The 26,501-nt window shown below is 31.5% G+C and overlaps 1 protein-coding gene across 11 annotated transcripts in view; it reads left to right on the top strand.

The window, feature by feature from the left end:
* The window catches only part of ATM (ATM serine/threonine kinase), a 119,210-nt gene that overhangs the window by 29,761 nt on the left and 62,948 nt on the right, over window positions 1-26,501 (top strand). For 10 of the 11 annotated variants that reach the window (XM_016160559.2, XM_036220209.1, XM_036220208.1 and 7 more), the window contains 19 exons: window positions 13-184; window positions 936-1,135; window positions 3,283-3,365; window positions 3,460-3,615; window positions 4,412-4,487; window positions 4,611-4,741; window positions 6,862-6,982; window positions 8,541-8,714; window positions 9,810-9,979; window positions 10,881-11,127; window positions 13,619-13,734; window positions 14,687-14,813; window positions 15,274-15,473; window positions 19,512-19,686; window positions 20,233-20,397; window positions 21,192-21,324; window positions 22,640-22,735; window positions 23,577-23,748; window positions 26,333-26,474. In XM_016160559.2, coding sequence (XP_016016045.1) covers window positions 13-184; window positions 936-1,135; window positions 3,283-3,365; window positions 3,460-3,615; window positions 4,412-4,487; window positions 4,611-4,741; window positions 6,862-6,982; window positions 8,541-8,714; window positions 9,810-9,979; window positions 10,881-11,127; window positions 13,619-13,734; window positions 14,687-14,813; window positions 15,274-15,473; window positions 19,512-19,686; window positions 20,233-20,397; window positions 21,192-21,324; window positions 22,640-22,735; window positions 23,577-23,748; window positions 26,333-26,474 — 2,856 coding nt within the window. The remainder of the gene's footprint in view (window positions 1-12; window positions 185-935; window positions 1,136-3,282; window positions 3,366-3,459; window positions 3,616-4,411; window positions 4,488-4,610; window positions 4,742-6,861; window positions 6,983-8,540; window positions 8,715-9,809; window positions 9,980-10,880; window positions 11,128-13,618; window positions 13,735-14,686; window positions 14,814-15,273; window positions 15,474-19,511; window positions 19,687-20,232; window positions 20,398-21,191; window positions 21,325-22,639; window positions 22,736-23,576; window positions 23,749-26,332; window positions 26,475-26,501) is intronic. The other variant, XM_036220216.1, reaches the window with a different exon arrangement.

Here is a 26,501-nt window from a genome sequence, read left to right as displayed (position 1 = left end):
TTTTTTTTGAAGGCATCTTTTATCAAAAAGCCACTTGACTATAAAGAAGTAGAATCAATGGAAGATAACACTAATGAAAATCTAATGGAGATGGAGAATCAGTCATCCATGAGTATATGTAGTGATTTCCCTGCTAGTAGTGTTAGTGATGCAAATGAATCTGGAGAGAGCCAGCTTACTCTTGGTAAATACAAATTTACTGTTTGGGATTTCTTTTACCTCTTCATGTTGATTTGGCATTACAAAAGTCCTCATACATACCAATTTCGTGCTCAATTTATTTCTTTTTAGTATGTTCTATTAGGATTGTTCCTTTCTAAATTAGATTATTTGATTGTTTAAATTTTTTAGTTTCCTATTCTTTATAGAGAAAATTTTAAATAATTACTAAAGAAAATCATATGATAGATTATTTGGAAAATAGGAAACAGAAGAGTAAAAAAAGCACCCATTATGCCGTCACTCTTAGCCTTTTTCCTGTCATTTCTTTACAGACCCTTTGAAAATTGTAATCAGCATCAACATTCTAATGCCTTCTATTACCTTGTTTGTTTTCGTCAAATGTTAACTTATAAGCATTTTTTCCTTTAGCTACTAATATATCATACTCAGTAACGGTCTCATAATATCCCAATTAACATATATACCATAATTTACTTGACCATTCATTACAGTTAGAAATTTGTTTCTGTTTCCCCATAATTAATAATATTACAGTAATGTTTGTTTACATAGCTTTTTAAAAATAGATTACTGATGACAGAATCCTTTAGTAACCTTTTATGAAGAATTTTGAGGCTTTCAATTTCACTATAATTTTGTTTTCCATATACTTTTTTTTTTTTATTGCTAGAGGGGAACACATTTGAGTTAATGTTCAACATATTTGGTTGTTGTGGTCCTCTCTTAGTTTACCAAGTGCTTTTTCCTTTTAGGGGCCAAGAGTCCTTTAGCTGAAGAACATCTGTCAAAGCAAGATCTACTTCTTTTGGATATGGTCAAGTTCCTGTGCATGTGTGTAACTACTGCTCTTACCAAAACTGTGTCATTTAGAGCAGCTGATATTCGGAGGAAATTGTTAATGTTAATTGATTCTAGCATGCTAGACCCTACTAAACCTCTACACCTACACATGGTGAGTTAAGTGAAATGAAAAAGCTCTTCAATTCTGTCTGGTGTTGCTGCTGGGCTGACATGAGAATCTCATAGTACCTTTGAAGACTTGAAATCACTTCCTTGAGAAACGAATCTGAGACTAGTTATAAAATACACTTCTTGTATGTGCTGTGAAAAAATTTTAAGAGGATACCGAAACATTAAAACTTGGACTTTGGATAGATTTATTTTATATATATACATATATATATATATATATGTATATATATATATTATCATTAATTATTGTAAATTATTTTCAACTAGACTAAGAAACACAGCTCCCAAATGTAAAAATAATGTTTAAATAATGTAGCAGTTGAAGTCTGAATCTTGCCTTTACCTTAGTTTACTTTCTTCAAATTTTTTATCGTAATTTCAAAGTGATAATAAAGTTACAGTACTACAAGAACTTCATATTCCATTCATAAGCTTCTACTGTTAACATTTTACCACATTCGCCTTAGTATTCTCTCTCTACACACACACAGGTACACACACACACATGCAATGATTCTTTCTGAATCATTTTAAGATTAAGTGGCAGATGTGATGCCTCTTATACATCAGTGTATATGTCTTAAAAACAATGATACTTCCCTGTATAACAACAGTATAATCATCTGGAATATAACACTATTACTGCATTTAGTTTTCAGGTCTGTTCATTCTCTTACAATCTGATACTGCTCCTTAGTCTTATCTTTCATGACTTTCATATTTTTTCATAGTACAGCTACTTGTTCTGTAGAATTCTTCACTTTGAGTTTTTCTCACATTTCATCATGATTATATTTAGATTTAGAATTCAGTGAGAATATTACAAAAGTAATCCCTCTCCTGCCCCACACCACATCTACGGATAAGTCTCTCCAATTCCAATAAATTCATCATAGAATTTGTTTATTTCTCTGTATTTATAACTCCCTTTTCCATCAGTAAGAAACTGGGCTTCCCACTTAACCTCAATACATTTGCTTGTTTACCCAATATTCTTATATATATAACTGCTCTGCTGACCATGTGGGTCATCCCTTAGCCCTAGTACTGGTGAACATGCGTGGAGAGTCCCTGGCCCAGTGAGTATGCTGGATGAGTCCGTGGTCATTTCTCTAGTCTCAGCGAATCAGCAAATATGCCAGGTGATTTTCCCAGCTTTGGGAAACATGTCAGGTGATTCATTAATTAGAACTTCTTGGAAACATAAAGGTTGAATTTCTGGTAGAATCCCTGGACATGTTCTAGCTGTGGCGAACATAATGGTTGAGCCTTGTTTGATCCCCTGGTTTCAACCCTGGCAAACGCTAATCAAGTCTCCAGCCCTGACCAGTGGGGAGGGCTGTATGTTCTTCTTAAGGCTTTGCTGTTTAAAGGCACTTCAAGACACTCAGTAACATCACAACCATGACTTTCATGTCAAATATTTAAAATATCCAATTTAATGTTCTTTTATAATATCTGAAGAGTAAGAAACATTTTTCTACATATAGATGATAGGGAAAAAGTCTATTTCTTACTACAGCCAGAAAATTATTTAACAACTCTCAGAAATAGTCATAGCGCCATAGAGAGCCTTACCAGGTTGCTTTATAGGAAGATAGATCAGGGTATTTGACTTCTTCCCTGCCTATGATTATCTCTGCTTTCTACAATTCGTTAATAGTTTTTAAACAGTGAAGTCTTATCCCCCAGCATTATTTTGGAAGGGTGGAGACAGTATAGTTTCAGATTTTTTGCTCAGGCTCTTAACCCCAACAGTGATAGCAACTAGAATTTATTGAATTTTTACAATAATTGCTAGTCCTTTACAATTATTTCCTTTAATCTTCACTGTAATCCGGCCAGGTAAGTGCCATATCCCCATTTTACAGGTGAAAGTACAAAGGCTCGGATGAGAAGGCAAGTTTTTTAACCACACAATAGATTGTGGTGTTGGGATTTAAATCTAACTCTGTTTGACTTTAAACGCTCCCCCACCCCTTTTTTGCTATACTGCCTGTGTAAAAATGTGCTGCTTGTGTGGGTGCATGTGTACACACACATGTGTCTATGTATGAATTTATGGTTATGTATATATTTAAGTAAATGACATAAAAAAAGCTGGGTTTTTTTTCCTCCCTATCTTAGTATCTAGTGCTTTTAAAGGAGCTTCCTGGAGAAGAATATCCTTTGCCAATGGAAGATGTTGCTGAACTTCTAAAGCCACTATCGTAAGATAATAAAGCCATGTTGTGTTCACTTTAAATTTATAAACTAATAGATGTATTTTGTTATGCTTATTAAGTTAAACTTTTTCAACCATAGCAATGTGTGTTCTTTGTATCGCCGTGACCAAGATGTTTGTAAAACAATTTTAAACCACGTCCTTCATATAGTGACGAACCTATGTCAAGGCAACATAGATGCTGAGAACACAAAGGATGCTCAAGGACAGTTTCTAACAGTGATTGGAGCATTTTGGTAGGTACAGACTATTCTGTGGCATTCTTATTTTTCTTTTGCAATTTCCGATACAGGTGCAAACTTTCCATTTCTGCAATGAACTATACGCATGCAGTATATAGTTACCCTTAAATGTAACTCTGTACATCTTTTAATAATAGTAGAATGTAATTTGTGTTTTCTTCCATAATTGCTTGAAGAATTAAACTGTGTTTTTCTGAAGGCCTTGCTTTCTTAACCTGTGAATTTTGAATCACTTAATAGTCTGACATGTGTGGTGAATAAAGCAAAGTGCAACAAATCTAAATTGAATCATTGATGTTCCTAAAATGAACAAATTGGCCTTGTCACTATCTGGTTATTTCATGTGTATAGTCACAGTGTGAGGTAACACCATGATACTTATAGAGGAGCACATGTATGTCATTTAGAGCCCTCATATCATTTGACCGATAAGGACTTCTGAATCAGTGTAGAATATGGTTTTGAAATCTTTGATATAACAACAAAAACTTAAAAAAATTTTCCCTTTAAAGTAAGTTTACTATAACGTGTTTAGATGAAGTATGATAGCCCCAAAATGAGGCTTTATGATATAAAGCTAATAATACACATTAAAATGAACTCCTTTTCAAACACATCTTTTAGCCAGAATTTTTTGGAAGGTAAGAATATTGGCATATGCTACATAATGAGAATTAAAGTTAGCCTGGCAAAGAATTTTGGAAATAACAAAATAATTCTAATGTCCAGTAATTTATTTTTCACTGCTTTTATTGGAATAATTATTTGACATTGAAATACTGTATTTCAGGCACTTGACAAAGGAAGGGAAGTACACATTTTCTGTAAGAATGGCACTAGTAAAATGCCTTAAAACTTTGCTTGAGGTGAGTTACTCCACATTAAATATTAGGTCTTCATAAATTTTGAAAGCACCTTTGTTTCTGTTGTTAATGCATGATTTTTCTCTTAGTATTTCATATTTAATCTTAGTTGTTCTTTTCCCATAGGCCGATCCTTATTCAAAATGGGCTATTCTTAGTGTAAAGGGAAAAGACTTTCCTGTAAATGAAGTTTTTCCACAATTTCTTGCTGATAATGATCACCAAGTTTGCATGTTGGCTGCAGAATCAATCAATAGGTAATGAGTCAAGTATTTATGAAGTGTCTGGAATGTTGCAGATATCAATGCAATATCTAGCACAGTGATAGGTTACTAGTTGTGATATTAAAAATATCTAACTGTATGTCAACTATAATTAAAAATGAATTGAAAAAATAAAAAATAGCTAACACTTGTTAAGAATATACTGTTTGCCTGGCATTTATGTCTTCTCTTAATTCTGACAGCTCTATCACTTAGATACTATTATTTTTTCCAATTTATAAATGAAAACTTTTTGGTTTAGAGAGATAAAGTAACTTGCTCAGTACCATACAACTAGTAAGTGATTGAACTAAATGAAGTGTGACTAGTACTGTTTATGAGAGATATAGAATGTTTGGCTGTTACTATACTTTTATTATGAGTTTGTAAAATGAGTTTACATTGTGCATATTATAATTGTTCATTCAAGTAAACATACAATCATAGGGATCTGCTCTATGTTTCTATCATAGGAATCTGTTTGAGTACCTGAAGGAAATACTAATTTCTTAAAGACTCTATGTTTATCAGGCTATCAAATTGATTTTTAAGCTCTAAATTATAACCTACCTGTACTTTTCCCACTCCTCTGCTTAATTTTTATCTATAGCATTTGTCACTACTTGAAATATTTTAAAACATTACCTGGGATATAAGTTCCTAGAAGTCATTGGTTTTTGTTTGTTCTGTTCATTGCTAGGTATGTATTTAGCACCTAAAACAATACTTGGTATGTGGTAGGTGTTTAATAATTTGTAAAATCAATGAATATTTGAAAAAAAGTTATACTTTAGAAACATCAAAGCTGAATATTGTTTGAGTAACTTTATTGTTCAAATGCAAGTAACCAATAATTAAAGTTCATTGTAAAGAAGTTGCCCCAACAGTCATACAGACATATGTGTTAGATAACCTAATGTGTTCAAAGTTTGAATGTGCTGATGGTAATGTTTTCATAAATTAGAATTGTATCTAACTCCTCCGGTTTGGGACTCTTTTCAGTTAAAACAGTGGATTTGAAGGATTGCTAAGAAATGCGTACTTTACTACAAGGATAGAAAATATATACTGAAGTTAAAGATCTGGGATTAGACTCAGAAACAGAACAAACTGATGGTTGCCACAGGAGAAGGGGGTGGGAAAATGGGTGAAAAAAGGTGAAGAGGAATGAGAAAGAAACTTCATTTATAAAAGAAATAAGTCACAGAGATGTAGTGTACAACTCAGAAAATATAGTCAATAATATTGTAATAATTTTGTATGGTGACAAATGGTCACTAGACTTAGTGTGGTAACCTCATCATAAGGTATATAAATGTCAAATCACTATGTGTTACACCTAAACCAATGTAACTTTGTATGCCAAGTATTACAAAAAAAAAATTTTTTTTTAAAGGATGGGGTTATAGAGGATCATAAGTTGGACGTAATAAAGCAGTGTAGTGGTGGCATTTAACTAGCTCTTTAAGATTCAAAAATGTGTAAATTCAAGAATGGCATGAACCTAGCATTTGGTGATTTTTTGTTGGTAGTTTTTTTACTTGTTAGATATTGAATATTGGACTATTTTATGAGAAACTGGAGAAATCAGAGGAACACCAAAGTTTTGATACTAGAAAAGCATAAAGGACAAAACTGATTAAAGAGTCATCCTTAAATATGCTAGGATATTTTGCAAAAGTCACTTACCAACTGTGCTCCATCACATAAAAAAATTTTTTTAATGGAACATCAAGACATTAAGCTATTAACTTTCAGGGTGGTTAAATATTAGAGCACATTGTCATAGGAGTCTGGCTTCTTCTAATTGGCATTTGACCAGAGGACAATTTTCCTTTTTTGGCTAGTTTGAGTTTAGGGCTATTCAAGTTTGACAATAAGCTAAAAGATTTTTTGAGACCCTTTGTAGTTCTAGGAGAAAATAGAGTATATGGTAAAGACTCTAATATTAAGCAGTGGTTCTGAACCCCTTTAATTGGGCTCAGATTTTCTTAGTCTTTTGAAAGAAAATCTAGTGTGTTAGTATGTCTCACAGAATGACTAATTTTTGTCCTGTAATATGTTTTGCAAAGTAGTTTGAGATAAAGAATTATTTCACTTTTTTTTTTTTTAAGATTATTTCAAGATGTGAAACAAGCAAGTTCTTCTACATTATTGAAAGCACTTCCTTTGAAGCTTCAACAAACAGCTTTTGAAAATGCATACTTGAAAGCTCAGGAAGGAATGAGAGAAGTGGTAAATTTAGTAATGCATATTAGATATTATATACTTTTTATAAACATTCTATATATAACTTTACCATATTTGTCTTGATAGTTTATATTTAATAGTTTACAGAATGAGATTAGACTAGAACAACTTGTGAATTGATTTAAATTGCTTTATTTACAGGTAAGAATTGGCAGTTTCCTTTGGTTTAACTTACATGTAGCATTTTTCTGAGAAAAGCAATTTACTGAAGTTTTATAGGAGTATAAATGCCTTCCTTTTTTATTAAAAGCTTTTTAATAAGACCTGAATAAAATCTAATTCAGAGGGTGATAATAGGAAGAAATGAATTTTGAAAATGTTCTAATAGGTAAGATCAGATTATTTTGGTGTTCTTTAGTGACCCTTACGATTTTCATAGTTTTATGTAGAGTAAATGTTTTTTCTTAAAATGGCAAAGATTATTTTAGTGTTAGAATTTATTCATTTATATATGCCTTGCATTTTTTGTAAAAAGTATATGAGGTAGTTAAATCACATTAGTTATCTATGATAGCACAAGACTAAAAAGGATAGTTGTATGAAAGAATGTGAATTTAGAAAACGATTTCAATAGAATGGAAAGATGACTGTAAAGTAATAGAGATAATGTATATTATACATTTTAAAATCAGCCTGTCATCTGCAAAAATGTGAAATATTGACCTGACAGCAATTCATTTAGAAAAAGACCTAAGAATTTTTACATCTTGAGAGCACAGTATGAATCGACATTGTAATAGTTATTCAGAAAAGCAAATTCTGCCTTTGACATTAATAGAAGCATACTGTCATGAACAAGTTGGTAAGAATTTGATCCGTACATTTTAGAGGGCAGCTAGCATGTCGGTGCTGAGTAAAAGTTGATTTTTAACTAGAGTGTTAGAGATTCTATAGACCTGTCTCTTATAAGGAATAGGTGAAGAAGTAGACTTAGTAGAAACCTCATAGCTATTTTTAAACATGTCGATGATTGCCATTTTTTAAAGGAATTAGGTCCTGTCTTTTTCTTGTACCAAAGAACAACTAGGATCAGAGAGTACCAGTTTGTTTTTCTATATGTCAAGAGAAACTTCTGTCAAATATAGGTAATCAAAAAATGTACACATCTGTTGGGATATAATAAATGATTATTAAACTAGAAGCATATGTCATGCTATTTAGTTACATGGTTTTATTATTCCTTTTGGTAATATATATGATATTTTAAAATGTATAAAGAACCATATATCATAGTGATAATAAACATCTTATGAGGTATACTTGATATACTTTTTAATCTCTTTCAGCTTCTTGCATTATCTTTTTTCTTTTCTTTAAAGTGCTTTATACCTCACTAAAAATTTTGGCAGTTCTTTCCATAATATCAAAGGCTGTTTTTCCCACTCTAGAAACTGATGTCTTCTCAAAATCTCTACACTTCGCTCCATCACTGTAGGATTTAAACTGTTCACTGAGTGCTTAGATGTCATGGTGTACTTTGCTTTTAGACTGATAGGTTTATTTGTAATGTTTAAATATTTACATTATTTTTAAAATTCTAAAGTCCCACAGAGCTGAGAATCCTGAACTTTTGGATGAAATTTATAATAAAAAAGCTGTTTTACTTATGACAATAGCAGTGGTTTTATACTCCAGCCCTGTTTGTGAAAAACAGGCTTTGTTTGCCCTATGCAAGTCTGTGAAAGAAAATGGATTAGAACCTCGCCTCATTAAAAAGGTACATGTAGATGGATATTTTTTATTATAATCTTCCTTGGGTGACTTTTTAACATTTAAAAAGTTAAAGTAGAATTTTTAAGTGGTACTTACGAAAAGACTTGGAGACAGTTTTATTTTTTAGATTTGGAATATTGGAAAGTAGTAACTTTTTAAATTGTATTTATTTGTATGCAGTGTCATGTCTTGCCTTCAGTTTAAGAGTATTTCACAAGGCATTCTTTGAACCAACAAGGGTGAATGATTTGTCATCATGTAGACCAGGTCCTCTAGAATAGCATTTATTGAGGGAAACACATGAAAAAAGTACATATTTTCCCTGGTGGATTCTGGGGCAGGACATAAGGATCTACCAGGGCTGGGAGTCAAATTTTAGAGTTATGAAGCTTTTAAATTGCATGATTAGAGAAGGAGGACCAGGGTCCAGCCTTGCCGTTACATCGGCACAGTGTTATAGAGTGTGCATCCCTGCCCTGTTCTACTACCTCAGAATTCATGGTTTGGGAAATTCCAAGCCTTTCCATTGTAGATTTTAACATGATGAACCAGTGAAAGATTGGTGGCCTTATATGCCATTCTGCATTCTACCAGCATAGTTTCCATGGAGCTTTATATTGGGCCAAACCACAGGTAGTCAGTCTTAGACATTAATCTTTTATTTCTCAGGATTAAAAAAAGAAGTTGTTTTTAAAAAATATTATACAATTATACTACCTAATTATTGTAAGTGGAATATAGTGTTTGGATTTTTCTCATTTGGATTAAGGACTGAGAAGGATTATTTTAGTTCAGATTGTCCTTTGCAATATAATCAGATGTTTAAAATGGCAACATATTTTCCTGTTTTTATTCATTTACCATTTATTAAGGTGTTTTTTTATGTGCCAGGCATGGTGCAAAGTATTAAATACATTTTTCTTATTTAGTCTTGCCAAAGTGAGTAGTTTTATTATCCCTATCTCATAGATGAGTAAATCAAGGTATAGAAAAGTTAAATGAATAATTAAAATCGTACTGTAAGTAAATATTAACAAGGATTTAAATAATATATTATTTCAATGTTTTCTTGAAACTGACTTATTCTTGATTTGTACAGGTTTTAGAGAAAGTTTCTGCAACTTTTGGATATAGTCATTTAGAGGACTTCATGGCTTCTCATTTGGATTATCTGGTTTTGGAATGGCTAAATCTTCAAGATACTGAATATAGCTTATCTACTTTTCCTTTTGTTTTATTAAACTATGCAAGCATTGAGGATTTCTATAGGTAGGTTTACATATGGTGCATGTGAAATGTGTTTAATTTAAAATTAGGTAATGATGTTTGGCAATCCCACCTCCACACGTGCAAAGTAGGAGGCTGTATAGCAAAGGGGCAGCACAGCTTATTTTAATGAAACTATATTGAAGGGAATCTGTGGACTTAGGATCTGGTCCTAACTGTGCCAATAACCAGCTATGTGAATTTAGGCAAGCCATCTAAACACCCTTTGGGATTTGTTTTTCTTAATAATCTGTAAAGTAAGAGAGTTACACAGGAGCTCTTTAATGTTCCCTTCAGCTTTGACATTTGATAATCTCTATGAAAAGTTAAAAATAAATTACCAGTGGCTCATTATTTCTGCCTTGTTTTTCTTTTCTGCTCCTTGACTATAGGATATTTAGTCATTTTAATTTTATTATAAAAATATTTTGCTAATTTTAGAGAAGAAAATTTTGAAAATGGAAAGGTTTGAAACAACTAAAGAATGATGCTTAGGTAGTAGAATGTTGGGAAGGCGTTTCATAATTGTTTATAGTGGTCCTTATTCATTCATTTTGGCAATAAAATTTACATTCTTTGAATTTATAAATTGCTTTCTCATTTCATTTTAAATAGTTTTGCACGAATTACTTATGCAGGAGAAATAAATACAAATTCAGTTTCTGCTTTTTTTGATCACAGAATTAGGGTAGTATACTCTAAGATCTCTCTTTTTTTTTAGTGTGATTGTTTAGAATTTACCTAACTTCATTTTTCCATTTATAAAATTAGAGTAAGAATATCTAATGATGTAGATTAAATTATGTTCTAATGCTTATTAAAGCCTTTTGTTATCTTAAGAACTATATTATGAAATTTTGCTTTGAAAAGTTATATATAACATTAAAAATTTTTATGTTTTTAGATCTTGTTATAAAGTTTTGATTCCACATCTGGTAATTAGAAGTAATTTTGATGAAGTGAAATCTATTGCTAATCAAATTCAAGAAGACTGGAAACATCTTCTAACAGACTGCTTTCCAAAGATTCTTGTAAATATTCTTCCTTATTTTGCCTATGAGGGTACAGGAGACCTTGGGATGGTACAGCAAAGAGAGACTGCTACCAAAGTCTATGATATGCTTAAAGATGAAAATTTACTAGGAAAACAGGTATATGACTTCAACCTTTACATGCATTTTATCCCCTAATTGATCTGAGATGTAACTTTAAAGTTTTAAGGCTATTTATTTATGCAGTTAAATTTAGTATGTGAATATCACCATCTAGCATAGGCAATCCATGAATTTGTTTTTTGTTATTCAATGTTCTCTCCTTTTGATTGGCTTTTAAATTAAATGTTTTAAATCAGAAATTTAAAAAAAAATGAATAATTTTATTTTTTCTTTTTAAAATTTCTTTTAATTGGCAGTAATACTAGATGCAAGTTGTTCATTAAGTTCAGGCAGTACTGAACAATGTTTAAAAAAATTTCCTCACTTCTTCAATTTCATTAAGTCCTTCACTTTTCAAGGAGAAGTACAATCCCAAGTTTTTATACCCTGCTCTTTCTTTTTTTCCATAACTATCTTCTAATAGATGATATAATTTACTTGTGAATTATGTTCATTGTTTATTATCAATCTTCTCTACCATAAGTACTATGAAGGTAGAATTTTTTCTTTTTCTTTACTGGTTTATACTGATGATCTAGTAAATAATGAGTACTCATTATTTAATAAAAGATGGAGTCATGTTAAAAAGGATCTAACAGTTTGTTTTATAATTTATATGCATCCAAACTTATTTGAGATAACTTATATTAAAGAACATTTTTAATCTTTTTTAAGGTAAAAGAGGATTGGTCAGCCCAAATTGTTTTTAATGTAATTAAAAGATGACGGAACAAGTTTGATTATCATTAGAATTACAATTGGATAAACTCCAAGAGACTTTTTTTGGTTTTCCAGTTATCTACATTGAAACAAGAAATGGAACAGCAAATTTCTTAGTTGCTTAGGTAGACCATTGCCAGTCAGAGCTGGTTGTGTCTGTAGACTGGAGGCAAATGGTAAACAGAGGGGCTCCTTTCTCAAAAGACAGTTGTAACAGAATGTTGGCACTCCAAAGGTAATGGAATTACGAGAGGACACTCTGTTGCTACCGCCTCCCACCCTATCTCCCAACTTAGACTTCTGAGCAGGCCTAATCTTATTATTCTTTTCTATGTATTCAAACCAAAAGATAGTAATTTTCAGAGTCAGAATTAGTCTAGGAGGGAAAGGTGATTGTATTAAATCCTGATTAAAACATCAGTCTCAAGAACGGAGGCAAAAATAATTTCTTGGTTAAAAACATAAATTTTTGTTAGTCTCAATTTTATTTAGCATGAAATTGTCATTAAAAGTTAATTTTTTGTTTCTCTAATAGTGCTTTCTCTGAAACTTCTAGATTCTTTTTTCTGTTAACAAGTGTTAATATGACTGTTACCAGTCTTCCGGTCTTCTAAAACTGCCAATTTGTTGACTGCCTAAAATATTTACAGTTATAATATAGTTTAGCTATGCCTAGACATCTGAACAACTTACATGTACTTTAGCTAAACATTACACATCTGACTTATTAGAGAATCATATAAAACTAGTAAATCCAGTTGTCATCTTATGTACAAGGAAGCTCATTAATTTTTTTCTTTGATATTTATCAGACCTGGCCAATTTGTTCTTGCTTAGTCCAGATGTATTTCAAAACAAGGTTGGGTTTATAAAAGGGTTGAAACCTTGGAAATGATGACTTGAACAACTGAGGTGTAAGCCTGAGGGAAAAGCTAGGGTTTTTACATTAGGTTTCTTGTCACATTCAAAAATATTTCTGTTATTTAGAAGTATTTCCAAACCTCCTTGTCCATCAAGTAAATCAGCCATTTGCCTTTTTAGTTTAGAGCACTGTAATTCTTTATTTGGAGTGCTAATCAGTTCACCTTTAGGGCTGTCACACAGTTCTCAATCATTTGACAGAAGTGTAATGTAGCAGATCCATTCTTTATATTTAGTGAATTTATGCTTTTTGTGAGGCTACCTGTAGCAGGAAGTGGATTAATGAAGATTCTGCCCCTGTAGGGAAGGATTTTAGTCTGCTGTTGACAACAGGGAATGTGAGTAGCCCCTAGCTTCAGAATTTGGGGTATCAACCAAAGTAGAAATCTGGGGAGAAGTCATGCAGGGAACAAAGAGATGACTATTATCAGTCACTGATAATTCTTACTAGCAAAGTTTTCTTGTTCCCAAATAAGAGTAAAATGCAGATTGAGGAGAAGCATAGATCAGTGGGGAAGTTGGTTGATGGGAAAATGATTAGTTTGAGGAATTTAATATTAAACCTGAAGCCTATGTCTATTAAAATCATTCTTTAAAATTTAACTAAGAGTTGCATTAGAGAGTCTTATTTGGTATGATTTCCCTACTGTCCTCCACTTTATAAGTCGGCGGCATAACAGAAAAAAGTGGAGTTAGCTGTATGTCTTGTAGATTTTAGATCTTTCATCATTTATTTCCTTCTATGGCTACTGAATAATTTTGGAAATGAGGCTAAAGTGAGCCCCTTGAGCTGTTTTAAATGTCACGGACATAAAAACGTAAATAACTTAATTTCATATCCTTACAGATTGATCATTTATTTGTTGCTAATTTACCAGAGATTGTGGTGGAGTTACTGATGACATTACATGAACCAGCACCTTCTGGTACCAGCCAAAGCAATGACCTCTGTGATTTTTCAGGGTATGGGTATTTTAAACTTACCGAATTAGCTGCGATTTCAGAAATTCCTTAGGAAGTTTATTGGTTGACACCTTCAAATGTCTATTACAGATTTTAGGCACAAACTCTGCTTTTAAAATTGTTTCTTTAAAAATAACTTCTTTTGAATTGATTAACTCATCTGCTTCTACTATAGCCCTGCCACAGTAACTGCTCTTTCTGGTTGGCCCCCTTGTTTGTAAATTCAGTGATCTTTTTTGTTCTCCATCTTCCTGTACTGTTTGAGCATTGTATCATTTGTTGCCTCTTGAAAATGTCTTCTTTATGACAGTATTCCTTGTTCTCCTTATCTAGATGCCTTTCTAGATGCCTTTTCTTTATCGTGCTCCTTAGCTCTCAGAATCTACTATACTACAATTTAATTTGGATGTGAAACTCACTTGGTTATACATGAATGTTAGAATTATTTTCCCAATTTGATTATAAACTGCTTAAAAGTAACTTTTACTTTTTTATATGCCTTAGTGCTAGGCATATAAATTATAATGATATGTACCAAAGTACTTTTATATGTATACTTTCATTTGATATAATGTTTAATAGCTGTGTCTTAAAATATTATTGCATTTACAGTAATAGCATAGAGTTTTAATTCAGATCTGAATTAAAGTGGAGTGGCGCTAAGGCTCCTTTGTGGAAATGCCATTAACTTAATAAAAGATTTTTTAAACAAATCATTGGAAACTGATTGCTAGAAGGTAAATATCTAAAATATACTGGTTTTTATGTATAGACTAAAATGTCATTTATGATTTTATTAAAAATCTACCTTTTCAGTAGAAATATAATTTTTAAATTTAAGATTATTATAATATAAATTTTTATTCTGGAATTTCATTGTTCTGGCAACCAAATCTGTTTTTCTTGATAATTTTGTTCTGAAAATGATGACAGTTTTTCCTGTAACTCTTAGGGATTTGGATCCTGCTCCTAATCCACCTCATTTTCCATCACATGTGATTAAAGCAACATTTGCCTATATCAGCAATTGCCATAAAACCAAGTTTAAAAGCATTTTAGAAATTCTTTCCAAAAGCCCTGTGAGTATACATTACTGGTATAGTTACTGAAGAGAGAATTCCTTTTTTTTTAGCTAAAAAATCAGTATAAGTACATCTTAAAGAGAAAAAGTAAACAAATAGAAAGTTCATCAGAATAAATTAAAAAGAAAAACATGCTTTTATCTTGGTATTATACTTGTCAATATTAATTGAAATATATATGTTACATATGAGGGCTGAATTTTGTGATACTTTAGTCATATATTGAGTCAGGGAATTTTTTTAAAGAATATGCTATTATAGTTTACTATCTGAAAATTAAATAGACAATAGCTTTTTTATGTTTAAGATAGTAATTTTCTTAATGTAATACCTTATATTTGATATCAGACCAAAAAATGAATTCTGTAATTTAGTTATTTTGAATACAAAATGTATTTCTTATAGCTGAGTATGCATGATTTGAGAACATTTTACTAAATGTGTCTTTATTTTCTAGGATTCCTATCAGAAAATTCTTCTAGCCATATGTAAACAAGCAGCTGAGACAAATAACATTTATAAAAAGCACAGAATTCTTAAAATATATCACCTATTTGTTAGTTTATTACTGAAAGATATAAAAACTGGCTTAGGAGGAGCTTGGGCCTTTGTTCTTCGAGATGTTATTTATACTTTGATTCACTATATTAACAAAAGGTAAATAATATATATAGAGAGTAATATATAAGTATTTTTTTATTCTCTTAATTGAATATTTATATGTTTCTAGAGGTAGAAGCCAGAGTACTATTCTCCGAATTTTGTGCTTTTTTTGCATTTTAAAAAATTTTTTATTTTTCAATTATAGTTGACATACAATATTTTATTAGTTTCAGGTGTACAACATAGTGATTAGACATTTATATAACTTATGAAGTGATCACACCAATAAATCCAGTACCATCTCACACCATACATATTATTAACTATATTCTCTGTGCTATACTTTATATCCCCATGACTATTTTTAACTACCAATTCGTACTATTTAATCCCTTACGCTTTGCACCCATTCCTCCAGACCCTCGTCCCATCTGGTAACCATCAAAATGTTCTCTATCTACAAGTTTATTTCTGTTTTGTTTGTTCGTTTCTTTTGTTTTTTAGATTCCACATATAAATGAAATCATGTGATATTTATCTTTCTTTGTCTCATTTAGCATAATACCTTCTAGATCTATCCATGTTATTGCAGGTGGCAAAATTTTGTTCTTTTTTATGGTTGAGTAATATTCCATTGTATATATGCACCACTTCTTTACCCATTTATCTATTGAAGGACAGTTAGGTTGCTTTCATAGCTTGGCTATTATAAATAATACTGCAAAGAACATATGGTTGTATATATCTTTCTGAATTAGCGTTTTGGGTTTCTTTGGATAAATGCTCAGAAGTGGGATACTGGGTCCTCTTCATTTCTTGTTATAGCCTTTGTTTTATAGTCAGTTTTGTCTGGTGTAAGTATTGCTACCCTAGCTATTTTTGTTTGTTTGTTTGTTTCCATTTTCATGAAATGTTTTCATTCCTTTATTTTCAGTCTTTGTCTGTCTTTTGATCTGAAGTGAGTCTTTTGTAGGCAGCATATGTAAGGATCTATTTCTTTATCTGTTCAGCCATTCTGTCATTTAATCCATTTACACTTAAAGTAATTGTTGAAAGATATCTAGTTATTACCATTTTATTATTAATAATATTTTTAATCTTTTTTATTCTTAAAGGAGCCCCTTTAACATTTCTTGTTCTACCAGTTTGGTGGTGATAAACTCCTTTAGCCTTTACTTGTCTGGGATGAATTTTACTTTTTAATATATATTGTATCTGCCTATATTTTTTACAAATTGCATTACTACTCCACCTCTAGAAACCTTAAGTACTAGGGTCTTCAACATTTTAAAATAAATATTCTAATTTTATTTTATTTATTTATTTTCTTTTTTTCTATTTCTATTTAAAACATTTTTTTATTATGGTGACATTGGTTACTGAAATCCAGTAAGTTTCAGGTGTACAATTTAGCAGTAAGACATATATATATATAGCATGATTACCTCAAGGTCCATCTATGTTGTGACTAATGGAAGTATTTCATCCCTTCTTATGGCTGAGTAATAGTCCATTGTACATATGTACCACAGCTTCTTTATCCAGTCATCTATCGTAGGACGCTATGGTTGCTTCCATTTCCTGGCCACTATGAATAATGTTGCTGTGTACACTGGTGTGCAAATATCTTTTCAGATATGGGTTTTCAAGTCTTTGGGGTAAATACCCAGAGGAGGAATTGCTGGATCATATAGTAAAACAATTTTTAGTTTTTTTGAAGAACCTCCATAGTATTTTCCATAGTGGCTGTACCAATTTGCAGTCCCCCTAGCAGATTATGAGGGTTCCTTTTTCTTTTACAGAAGAAAAAGTTATTACTTGCCCTGTTGATAATAGCTATTCTAACAGGTGTGAGATGGTATCTCATTGTGGTTTTGATTTGCATTTCCCTAATAGCTAGTGAGGTTAAGCATCTTTTCATGTGTTTGTTGGCTATATGTATGTCTTCTTGGGAGAAGTGTCTATTCAGGTCCTCTGCCCATTTATTGGATTGTTTGTTTGTTTGTTGTTATTGCGTTGTATGAGTTCTTTGTGTATTTTAGATATTAGGTCCTTATCAGAGACATTGTTTGCAAATATATTTTCCCCTTCAAATGGTTGTCTCTGCCTTGTTGATGATTTCTTTTGCTGTGCAGAAGCTTTTTAGTTTTATATATTCCCATTCATTTATTTTTGCTCTTACTTCCCTTGCCTTTGAGATCAAATTCATAAAATCCTCTTTAAGTCCAAGGTCCTTGAGTTTAGTTCCTATGTTTTCTTCTATGCAGTTTATTGTTTCAGGCCTTATATTCAGGTTCTTAATCCATTTTGAGTTAATTTTGGTGTGTGGTGATAGACATATAGTGTTTTGACAGAGATTTCCTTGACTACTAGGAGCCAAGAGAGAGAAATAAAACCTTTCTTAGTCTTTTAGATTAGCTCTGTGTTAGGGTTCTCCCTTAACACTTAGATGTGCAGCCTAGGAATCAGCCCTAGTGAAAGCTTGTGGTCTTCTCAGGTAGTTTTTGAGCATGCATCTTACCCTGGGCATATATGTGGCTTTCTAAATTCCCTGGATATATGGGTGATTTTGAATGCTCTGATTTTCCAAGGAAGCTCTCCACTTAGCTTTCCCACCTAGATATTAGCCAGTTTATTGTACGTCGCCACAGTAATCTTTTGTCCCAGGCAGCTGTGGGTTGTTGGCCAGTCTTACAATGTTTTCTGTGAATGCCCTCAGCTTTTCCAGCCATGGGGAGATCCAGGTTAGGCAAAACAGAAGTCAGAACCCCTCAGTCTTTCAGGTAATTCCCAGACAAGTTTAGAACAGACGTACACAATAATAATTTGTGAGTAAGGCCTGCTCTGCTTTCTCTGGAAATGAGGAACAGGGAATTAGGGAATGCAGTGTTCCTGATTATGGTCAAGCTGGATGGAGGTGGGGCAAGAACAAGTAAAGTCACCATAAAGCTTTTCTACAGTTTTAAGATGCCATTTTCTTGACTGATTAAGCATTTGCTTGATTGCTATAAATTTTTGTCTATTTAGAGTTCTAACAAAGTTCTGACAGTTCTACTTTTTAAAAAAAATTTATAATAGAAATGATTTTTATTCTGTACTATTCTTAGAGATCCTTCCATGACCAGCTTCAGAGCTGCCACCTCTTTTTAAATTTTTTTTTAATTTATTTTTCAATTACAGTTGACATACAATATTATATTAGTTTCAGGTGTACAACATGGTGATTAGACATTTATATACCTTTACAAAGTGATCATCCTAAGTCTAGTACCCATCTAACACCATATATAGTTATTACAATATTATTGATGTTATTTCCTATGCTATACCTTACATTCCCGTGACTATTTTTATAAATAGCGGTCTGTACTTTCTAATCCTATTCTCCTTTTCTGCCCATTCTCCTAATTCCCCTCCCATCTAACTACCATCAATTCGTTTTCTGTATTTATGACTTTGTTTTTGTTTGGTTTGTAAATTGGTGCAGCTAGCATAGAAAGCAGTATGGAGGTTCAAAATAATAGCACTACTATATGACCCAGCAATCTTACTTCTGAGTATTTATCTGAAGAAATCTAAAACATTAATTCAAAAAGATATATATTCCTATGTTCATTGCAGCATTATTCGCAATAGCTGAGATATACAAACAGCCGAAGTATCCATCAATAAATGAATAGATAATGAAGAGGTACAGATATATAATGGAATATTATTCAGCATAAAAAAGAATGAAATCTTTTACGACAACATAGATGGGCCTAAAGGGTGCTATATTAGTAAGTCAGACAGAGAAAGACAAATACCGTATGATTTCACTAATGTATGGAATCTAAAAAATAAAATAAATGACTAACAAAACAAACAAATGAGTAGTTCTTGTTTTTTAGTGTTTCTGTCAGGGGAGCTTAGAGCTGCTTATTTTTCCATTTTGCTGATGTCTCTTCTCATTTTGGCTTCAAAGAATTAGATATGAAAATGACTTTTGTGTCAAGCCACATCAGAATTAGAACTGTTGAATAAAAATGATGTTTGAATGAGTTTATATCACCGTAGTTTCCTAGAACTTATACTTTATTTTTCCTATATTAGGCCTTCTTGTTTCATGGATGTATCATTACGTAGCTTCTCCCTTTGTTGTGACCTATTAAGCCGGGTTTGCCACACAGCAGTAACTTACTGTGAGGATGCTTTAGAAAATCATCTTCATGTTATTGTTGGTACACTTATACCCCTTGTGGATAATCAGATGGAGGTTCAGGAACAGGTAAAGTTGTATATTATCTTCAAAATGATATTTGAAATACATTGATAAAGTATTCTCGGATTGAGCTGAGTGTTTTATGTTTATTTAGTGTAATTAGTAATTTCAATGAAAATATTCCTTAAAAATAGTTGGACAAACATTCTCAATGAGTTAATTTTTATAAACATTTAATTATAGAACACTTAGTAATTTTGATCTAGTAAATAATCTGATAGTTTGTCTTCTCATGCTGACATGTAGTCAACGCTCAGGACAGTAGTTCACACCTCTACAGTAGTGCGTAGGATATTACTTATATAAAATGTTGCAGTAATAGTGGCATTTTTATACCTCAGTGCCCATGCCGTAGTAGTACTTTAACTATTTGATGAATTATTTCAAAGCACAGAAACAGTAATAGTTGAGTACCTTAGAAGTAATTAAAACATTTTGTCTGAATCTAGATTAGTAGAGTTTTTATCAGTTATTACAGTGGTTTGGTTGTTCTACTTTAAAATATAATTAAGCCATATCTCCCCCTTTTTTTCTTTTTTAAATTATGTTTAGGTATTGGAATTGTTGAAATACTTAGTGATAGATAACAAGGATAATGAAAACCTCTATATCACGATTAAACTTTTAGATCCTTTTCCTGACCGTGTTGTCTTTAAAGATTTGCGTATTACTCAGCAGAAAATCAAATATAGTAGAGGACCCTTTTCACTCTTGGAGGTAATAATTATTCCATTATCTTACTATGTTGTATTAGAGATGATAGACAGTAGTACTTTTTGAAAGCCTCTAATGCTCTGAAAGTAAAAAATTGAATCTTTTAAATTCAATTTAAAAATAAATTGATTAAAAAAATAACGAGATCTACTCCTGTCTTAACAAATAAAAAACTCAGTATATCCTCCTGCATAATAGTAAAAATAAAAATATCAGAGTTTTTTGGTAAAGATTTGAATTTAAATATTGAAGAAATGTGATAAAAATGTGCTTGATTTTCATATGCATAAGATTCATTAATATTTCAAAATTACCATCTGATTCTTAGAGGGACAGTTTAATGTTCGAATTAGAGATACTTAACTTTTTAAAGAGTTTCTCTTTAATTCTCTTTTAACCTTTATAACTTCAAAATTATGTTCAGGTGTATTTTTCTTATAAATCGTATTATAATTTAAAAATTATAATCTTTTTTATATCATATCAATATGAAAATATAGTTAAGTATATTAAGATATAAAACCAGAGTTACGGTACTACATAAATAGAAACTTAAGGTTTTTCCTCTAATTGAGTATGCTATAACATTTTTAAAATCCAATTATGTAATCATGAGATTATTAGAATTTAAATTAAAACATTGTAGAATTTGAAGTGGAAGAAGTAATTTATTTTTAACTTGTTCATTTGTAGTGGTATGAGTGAGTGTCTGTAAAAGGCATTTAATTTTTTTCTTTTAAGTTTTATTTGAAACATGTCAAAAACAAGTTACATTTTTAACTAATTTTCTCTTTTAGGAAATTAACCATTTTCTCTCAGTAAGTGTTTATGATGCACTTCCATTGACAAGGCTTGAAGGGTTGAAGGATCTTCGAAGACAACTAGAACAACATAAAGATCAAATGGTGGAACTTATGAGAGCATCTCGGGGTACTAATTTTAATGACATGGGCTATTTGTACTTTATTTCTTTCTGAAAGAATCTTTTATAAATTATTGCTCTTGGTTTAATTGTCATGGACTTAGTTAAGACTTTTATCATTTAGTTCAGAACTTCATCACTTCTCATTCAATCATAAAAGGCTTCCTAATGGGCTCCTCATCTTGAACTACTCCCATGTTATCCATCCTCTATATCTCTGCCAGAATGATTTCTCTAAACTCAGACATGATCATGTTATTCTAATGCTTAAAAAAAGTTCTCTTCCTACTGCCTAAAAGAAAAATTATTTTCTTGTAGCCATGCATATAAGGTAATCTGTCTCTGCTTACTGCTCCAACTTAATTTAATGTCTCATTTTAAATTATGTATGTAGTATGTATGTATATATGTGTGTTTGTGTTTTTATATATACACATATGTATACATCTAGCTTTATTTTACATCAGAAAACATTCATTTTTATATTAATTTGATTTGAGTTTAGGTTATTATAGTATTGTACTCAGGGGGACCCTTTTCTACTTAACGTTTTGATTTTCATCTTCCTTTTCTATTACATCTTCCTGTGCCCATTATTTTCATATTTCTATTGTGTTATTCTTATCCTCAGTACTTTTAAAAGCTAGTTTTGGTTTTAGCCGTCTGAACTCTTAGTTACTAGTACATTTGTTCTGAGATATTTATATGTGTAAAATATGAATACCTCTATCTCTTATTTTCATGTATTTAGGTATTTTATTGGTTTAGGTCTACCTTGTCCAATATAGCCACTAGCGATTTGTAGCTGTTTAAGTTTAAGTGAATTAAAATGTAATAAAATTCAGAGTTCAGCTTCTTCATTGTACTAGCACATGTCAAGTTCTAAGTAGTAGCATGTGGCTAGTTGTTATCCCTGGACAACAGATTATAGAATATTTCCATCATTTCAGAAAGGTCTTTTGGATAATGCTGGCCTAGACTAAATGCTAGAGATTAAAAAACCAATCATGCTTCTAGGGTTCCTTATAGCTTAATGCTAAATGATTATTGTATTTCCGTTTGTGATTTTGCTAAGGTACTGACTTCTCTAACTACCTTTTTCTCTTTGTGTCTGCCAATATTGCTGAAAACTTTTACATGGTTTTATTTCATAAGGTAGTTCAAATACATTCCCTTCATATTTTTCAAGTACTTATAATTTAAAACATTTAAAAAAACTTAATAAAAAGTTTTCTAGTCAGATAATTTTAATATATAAGCATATTATAAAGAAAGTATTTTCTCCATTATAGTTTAAACTAATTTTTTAAAAACTGCTCCTAGGTAACCCACAGGATGGCATAATGGTGAAGCTAGTTGTCAGCTTGTTGCAGTTATCCAAGATGGCAGTAAACCACACTGGTGAAAGAGAAGTTTTAGGTAAACTCTTTAGCTGAATGAATATGAGTTTTTATATCCAAGTGGTCATCTTTATAATATTTTCAAAATCAGTAAATAAATTCAACAAAGTCGCGGGATGTAAGGTCAACACACAAAATTCAGTAGTGTTTCTATAAACCAGCAAAGAAAAATCAAAAAAAGAAATTCCTTTCCATTTACAATTCCATTTATAATAATATCTAAGAGAATTGAATACCTGGAGATAAATTTAATCAAGACAATGAAAGACTAGTAGTACCCATTGTGTTTGTTAGAAGTGAGTCACTAAGTACAGTCCACAGTCAAGTGGGAGAATTAGGCTCTACCTTTTGAAAGGACTATCAAAAAATTTGTAAATATATTTTAATAAATTCCACTATGAGAAAGAGCTTAACGGAGTCCTCTGGTATACTGAAAACATTCTTTCTTTGTCTGGGTAGTGATAATATAGACAGGAAAAACATGTGTGTGCACATGCATACATATGTATATTTTTGAGTTTTCACTGAAGTGAGCATTTAAGGTTTGTGGACTTCATTTATTTAATACCTCAAAACATTTTTTAAGTTTTAAAGTTGATACTTTGATACAGTAACTATTTTAGACTTTATCCTTTATCTCCTGGATATATTTTTATAGGGGAAATTACCTATGGCTTAAATAGATGATATGTAAAAGAAAGGATATAATATTTTGTAGCTTCTTTAATTGATACAAAATCTTTGAGAAACACTTTACTCTTGGATGACAAAATGGAATTGTATTTTTGAAATTGGAAAATTTCTGTTGTATGTATGATCTCTTAACTATAACTCAACTGATAAGGAATTTCTATATGTAGAGGCTGTTGGGAGCTGCTTGGGAGAAGTGGGTCCTATAGATTTCTCTACAATCGCTATACAGCATAGTAAAGATGTATCTTATGCCAAGGCCCTTGAGTTATTTGAAGATAAAGAACTTCAGTGGACCCTCATAATGCTGACTTACCTAAATAATACACTGATAGAAGATTGGTGAGTATTTAATGATATTTTGTTTATGATAGGACTTATTTAATCTGACATTCAAGGAGAATGATACCTCACATAAAATTTTTAATAGCTTTAACACTTTTCTACATTGCCACACTTTTCCTTTAATCACAACTATTATAATGAAAATCATATTTTTATTCACACAATTACTAAAATCTACTGTGTGCCATTTGATTTAGTAATAAATACATCAGACAAGGTCTGTGTTAAATTGTAGTGAGAGTAGACTAGACAATAAAACTGCCAGGTAGTTCTATACACAATGTTAAGATAGGGGAATGTAATGCAGAATACTTTGGGCATTTGTCAGAATCAAAGGTACTGTTGTCTTCTCAGCTAGACTACTTTGATCCTTTTAAAATAAGTCAGAACAGAAATTTTATAAATCCAAATTTTTTAAGCTAATCAGACAGGTTCCCTCCCCCCTTTTTTTACCCATTTATTCCCTATGCAAAACAGAATTGCAACAGTTATTATAATTTCAGCTTGTTGGTTATGAGATTACTTTTGTTTTTCTTCTTTGCCCCTTGGCTCCCATCCCCGTTTATATATCTGTTTGTTTGTTTGTTTATGGTATATTTAAACACCTGATGGCTGTTTTGGGGGGGTGGGTTGAAGGATTTTTGCCCACAACTAGGCATCCTTCTAAGTTAAATAGGTGTTTTGCATCTGTTTCCCTACAACCCACCCCGTTTCTTTTTGGGAATAAATGGTTGGCAGTAATGTGTACCTGCCATGTTTTCATTGTTGATTTAATGGACTTGTATTTTTTTCTCTTTCGTTGTTACAATAAAAATGCTAGCATGGTTTTATCCCCAAACAGTTTATTATAAAAATTTTTGAATGCACAGTAAAGTTGAAAGAATTTTACAGTAACACCCATATACTTACCACTTAGATTCTACCTAGATTCTATCATCAGTATTTTACTACTATTCTTGCTTTGTCATATCTAGCCATCTTTCTGTCCATTTATTAATCCATCTCATTTTTAAAATGTGCAATTGGCAGTTTTCGAAGACTTTTTCCATAGAAAATTTGCAAGCATTAAATGTTTCATTAAATGTCTCACAGTAATTTGCAGTTGGTTTTTCTGAAAAAGGTGTACATAGATAGTACTTGAACTTGAGAGCCATAAGGAACAGATACAGTTTGTTGTTCCTATCTTTTTGTAGGAGGAAAAAAATCATTTCATGTTTAAGAGGCATCAGGTTTATAGAAGCAATGTTGACCAAGGAATTCCCAGAATACCTGGTCATGAAAGACTTTGGCTAAGGAAATGTCATCTAGCTGAGCCGAGTGATCAGGAATCAGCTGTAAGATGATTAGGGATCAAACATTACAGACAGGGAATATCTAGAGTAGAAATAAGTTTGGTGTCTTTAAGGAACAGAAAGAAGCCAGGTGTGGAACAAGATGGTGTGAAATGAAATGAGAAAGGTAAGACTAATTCTGATGAAGAAATTTGGATTTTATTTGAAATATATAAGGAAGCCATGGAATTTAAAGCAAAGTAGTATCATAATACTACTTACATTTTTACTTAAGTTTACTGAAAGAATATTAGAAATCTTTTTATAATTTTGGCTTTGGTGTAAAAGAATTTTATAGATACAAACTTTCCTGATACATGTAAAATTTTCTAATATATTTATTGGCTTTTATGTGGAAATGGATCGTGATGGGGGAAAAGTGGAAACAGGAAGCCTGATTATGAAGCTTAGAGTAGTGATGGTAATACAGATAGCTGGAAAATGGATGGAACCAGGGTATGTTTTTAACATAGCCAACAGAACTTGCAGATTAATTAAATATGGAGGTGTGAGGGAAATAGGAGTAAAGGATGAATCTAAATTTGTTTATACTTCTATGTCTTAAATTGAGAAACCTAAAAGACATTAGGCCTTTACTTGACAGCTCATCATCATTTACAGTATCAGGCTTTATGACATTTTTTTGTCAGCTGTCATATTTTCAGTACTCTTGTATTGCAGCCCTCCTTTTCCTAATTTTTTTGCAGAAGAGGAGGCACTTCAGTGTTTTAGTAGGTGTTTTAGATGACTAACTTAATGATTCTCAGCTACCTTCTGGTCATAACAACTACTTTTTGGTTAAAATTGTTCTAGACAATAATTTTATCATTTGGAGGGAAATATCATTCTACATTAGCCCAAATTATTTGTATTTCTTAAAGAAATATTATCAAAATATTATGTTCTCAGGTGGATTACTATTCTTCTATCATTCTCATTACTCATTTTTTGTCAATTATTTTTACTTTTTGTGAGTTCTTTTCATTTTTAGTAATTATATAGTCATTATATAAACTGTATTATATTGAATGAAGGGAATTGCTATTGCAGTGATTAGTAACTCAAATTTACTGAAAGAATATTAAGATCTTTTTGTAATTTTGGCTTTGGTGTAAAAGAATTTTATAGATATAAAATTTCCTAATACATATTTTTCATTTAAATTTTTTTCCTTGGAGGTTGCTTAACATTTATCACGATTAATTAATAGTTGATATACTTTATAGGCATTTGAATTATATGTTTTTCAGTGTCAGAGTGCGAGCAGCTGCTGTTACCTGTTTGAAAAACATTTTAGCCACAAAGACTGGACATAGTTTCTGGGAGATTTACAAGACAAAAGTTGATCCTATGCTCATCTATCTACAACCTTTTAGAACATCGAGAAAAAAGGTCTCTCAATAAGCATTTATTGAATAC

Source organism: Rousettus aegyptiacus, unplaced genomic scaffold (assembly GCF_014176215.1).
Source record: "Rousettus aegyptiacus isolate mRouAeg1 unplaced genomic scaffold, mRouAeg1.p scaffold_m13_p_5, whole genome shotgun sequence".
NCBI lineage: Eukaryota > Metazoa > Chordata > Mammalia > Chiroptera > Pteropodidae > Rousettus > Rousettus aegyptiacus.
Note: the sequence above shows the minus strand (reverse complement) of the source record. Positions and strands in the feature narration are given on the sequence as shown.